The sequence below is a fragment of the Sceloporus occidentalis genome, unplaced genomic scaffold, assembly GCF_023333645.1.
Source record: "Sceloporus occidentalis isolate IW3139 unplaced genomic scaffold, rSceOcc1.0.p SCAF_53, whole genome shotgun sequence".
NCBI lineage: Eukaryota > Metazoa > Chordata > Lepidosauria > Squamata > Phrynosomatidae > Sceloporus > Sceloporus occidentalis.
Genome location: NW_028317033.1, coordinates 6,298,888 through 6,302,769, shown reverse-complemented (window position 1 = coordinate 6,302,769; position 3,882 = coordinate 6,298,888). Strand labels below are relative to the sequence as shown.

The following is a 3,882-nucleotide window of genomic DNA, read 5'->3' as shown; positions in this document are numbered from 1 at the left end:
AGATTTTTTCTTTATTTCCCCCTAAATATCATGGCCAGAATCTTTATAATTGAAAGAAATCCTCTTCCCTTCCCCAGGCTCCCCTTTTTGTCTTTTCTATGTTCTCTTTTCCCCGTGCAATGTCTGCTCACATCCTCTAGTGTCATTCTCCTGTTCAGTGGGATGTCCTGTCTTACTTCAAGCCCTAGCCTGCACCCTCCTCTTTGTGTAACATGTCACACAGACGTCCACAGCTGCCTATTTATTCCCAGTACAGCCCAGCCAGATTCTAGAACATCAGCCAGAAGCCGGTTTGATTCTTCACTTAGACCAAGACCACTTCTGTACGCCTTCGCTTTCTCCCAAGTAAGTTTGCTCTCGCAGAATTATTTTTCCTATTCTATGATCAATGGACTCAGTCTCCGTTAACCAATGGGCACTTGAAACAATCTAAAGATTTGATGATTATTTGACAGCTGTATTTTTTGTTTTAAATGAGTGCTGCTTGAGACAAAACTAAAAACAAATAATACCAAATATTTAATAGATGTTAGGTTGAAGTAGTACGGTAAATATTCTAGACTTTGCTCTGGTGAGATCAATAAAAACATGTTTAGGGATATGATTTTACTTAATATATATATGTTTTTAAGGCATTCATTCCACAGGCTAAGATGTTTGATTCCAAGTTTTGAACCTTTTAGCATCTCACGCCCTTCTACAACACAAAAGGTTTATTACGTGTATGTTATATGACGTATTCCATGTTATATGAAAATTTGATTTTGGTGCAAAGTTTAAAAAGTTACTATTGTGATTTTTTTTAACATAATGCCTATTGTTTCGAAGAAAACTAATTTTGTAAAAAATTGTTTTACTTTTGCTGAACAGCTTCTCACCATAGATTTTAATAACCACTATTTCTCCGTTTAGGGTAGCTTATCCAAGTTTTCTAAATACTGGTCTAATAGTTCAACTGGTTTATATCATTCCTTTAAAGTAGGAGAGATATGAGTTTGAATGCTATTTATAAAGAGAACATTCTAGCATATAAATTCTTTCTAATTAAGAATGTGCATCCATCACCTAAAGGGTAAAAGAAAAAAGGTAGTAGATGACATAGATAAAGCAGTATAGCAATAAGTAACTATTTGAATTCTCTGTATCCCATGGAGATTTGGACATTTTCTGGAGATCTTGGAAATTATCCATGAATTAGAGCAATGTTTAATCAGAGATGAGTTAAGTGGCTTTACAATTTGACTTGCCACTATAATTTTGATCCAAATTAATTTCCAACAGTAATAAAAGTTCTGCAAGTAAATCATTTTTTAAAAACCTAATCTGAATATTCCAGGTCTTACAGACTAACCCTAGAGTCTGCTAATGGCCATGCAAAATTCATGGTTTAAATCAGTGCAGGGGCATAACACAGGCTTAGGGGGCTCCCAAGGCTTCTTGGAGCACAAATTGACCATTTCTACTGTTAATAATGACTGTAGTAGCCCAATAACATGTTCCAAAACAAAGCTATATAAATCCATGTCATAAAACTCATCTACAATATAATACAAATGATCTTGAGAGTCTATGAATGAAATAATACAATAGTTTGCTTTGCTTTTCAGAACACAGTAAATTATAACCAGAATACTGAAATCCACCAATAGGACAGAAGCAACCACTGTTCCAATGTTGAGGATGGAAGTAGCTAATGAGACTATGGCTATACAAGCTGACATCTCACATCACGGACAAACCCCTCTAGCAAAGAATGGGGACAGCCATGAATACCTCTACATCCTGATTGTGATGTCTTTCTACGGTATATTCCTGTTGGGAATCATGCTGGTGTACATGAGATCGAAAAGGAGGGAGAAGGAATCCAACCTAATGCTGCTCTACAAGGATGAGGAGAAGCAGTGGATGGAGAACAGGAAGACCACTTTTGTCTTGTCTGTACCTAGGTCTTTACAGAATACCAATATACTCAGTGTCCTCCAGGAAAGTGTAGGTCCTGCTCTCTCCTGCACAGCCTGCAACTTGGAAGGCAGTAGTCTGAGCTCAGAGTCCTCCTCTTCTGAGGTACACTTTACCATACAGGAGGAAGCAACAGAGAACCTCCTTCAAGAGGGGCCAGAGCATGAAGGCAATGAGGACAAGGCACAGATTTCCTAGCGATTTTGAACTCAAATTGAGAAATTAAGGTGGCTCAGAAATCCATAGGATATCTGTAAATGAAATACTAACCCTGACTTTTAGGGCCAAGGTGTGCACTAAGCTCCATCTGCTGAGGTACAGTACAACTACATAGTGTACACAACCATGCAAGGGTGTGTGTAGGTTTATATATGTATTTCTGTGCGGAAATGAACAGTCTAAAGGCATATGACCTCACAACACTTTTTGGACTTGACCCAAGAAGATAAGGGACAGATGACCCTCCATGTAGGGTCCAAAGCATGGCACAGTGGCTGTAACTGAATGTGCATGTCGTACAACGGAACTGGGAATTGTTAATGTGAATTTGAGATAGGAAAAATAAAACAATGTTTCTTAAGGACTGTTTTTTGTGTTAGATAGTATAAAAACTGTCTTCCTTAGAAACAAGCAAAGTTATCATGTGAAATAGGCGAATTTAATTGGTTTAGTCTTACTGGTGTGATAATACAAGCTAGCTTATAGCACATGTTTATTCTCATTGTACATATAGATATTGTAACATCTGCATCAGTGCCTTTACGCCTCATCTTTCTTAAGTAGTTTTTCATCATCTTCAACCAAGCCTCTCATGACTGTCTAAGGCTTATGGGAGTCAGAGTTTAGTAACAGCTGTACATTTGGCACGCCTCGCTAGAGAGTCATGGAAAGTAATGTCAGATAAGAACGGCTTGCTCCAGTCAGCTTTTTAACTTCCTTGCTCATGTGTTGGCTCTGTTTTATGTTCAGCATAACCTTATATATCCATTCTGTGAAATTATTTCAAATCACACAGTATGGTCCAAAACATTTTTAGTTTCTTGGGATAAAACTCTTTGTGCAGACTATAAAATCCAAGAAAATATTTCGGTAATGCTTAAAAGCTTTGATCTACTTAGAGCTGGAACATAGGAAAAAGGAATATACAACTGGTCCCTGGCATACATTCTTAGTTCTTTGTAATTCATTAGAATGAATACTTGGACACTACTGCATGTGGAATGGGATTAAGGCAGGACCTGGGAGATCCTAAACCAAAAAAAATATGTACATATAAAATGACCTATAGTGCATTGTACCAGTACTAAACATAGCATGAGGCTATTAAAAGTAATGTTCATTTGCCTTTCTCTAGAAAGACCACAGTCTGTGAATCTTCTCCCTTGATAGCTCCCTTGAAGGTTGAAAAGGCAGTAATTTAAGTACAAACAGTATGGAAAGTTTCTTCCCCAGCACAGATTACATAGCTTCTAAAACACAGGCCGTAATGGACCTGCCAAAAGAAACACGCCTGTAACTACTCCTAATGTCGTTTTCCGAAAGAAGTAAAAAAAAATAAAAAAATCTCTATCCTAACAGCATGACATTAACTTGACGGCATGCAGGGTCTATTGGCCTATCTTTTACAAAATCAGGACATCTGCCGACCTTTTAGAATTTATATTTTTAAGGGTCTGACATATTATCAAAAGCTTAAAAAGTATTTATATAGAAAATAATCCCCCCAAACAAACATTTTAAACTGGTTGTGGATTCAACTCCTTTAATTCACTATTCATTATGAAGGGCCAACACTAGCAGATGTCTTCTGCAAGAAGGGCTGAGTTGGCCTTGTATAATGCATCATTTAATCTGGAGAATTTCAAGAACCTCACTGATTTAACTATACGTTACAGGGACAGCCAAACTCTTCCTGGAGTAGAT

The 3,882-nt window shown here is 37.3% G+C and overlaps 1 protein-coding gene across 1 annotated transcript; it reads left to right on the top strand.

The window, feature by feature from the left end:
• The first annotated feature begins 1,680 nt into the window (after positions 1-1,680).
• On the top strand, positions 1,681-2,157 carry LOC149288293 (potassium voltage-gated channel subfamily E member 4-like). The gene has a single exon (XM_089492021.1). The coding sequence runs from the start codon at positions 1,681-1,683 to the stop codon at positions 2,155-2,157; it is 477 nt and encodes a 158-aa protein (XP_089348147.1).
• The last annotated feature ends 1,725 nt before the right edge of the window (positions 2,158-3,882 follow it).

Coding starts and splice junctions, on each gene's coding strand:
- LOC149288293 (XM_089492021.1), top strand. CDS start 1,681: ATGGAAGTAGCTAATGAGACTATGGCTATACAAGCTGACATCTCACAT.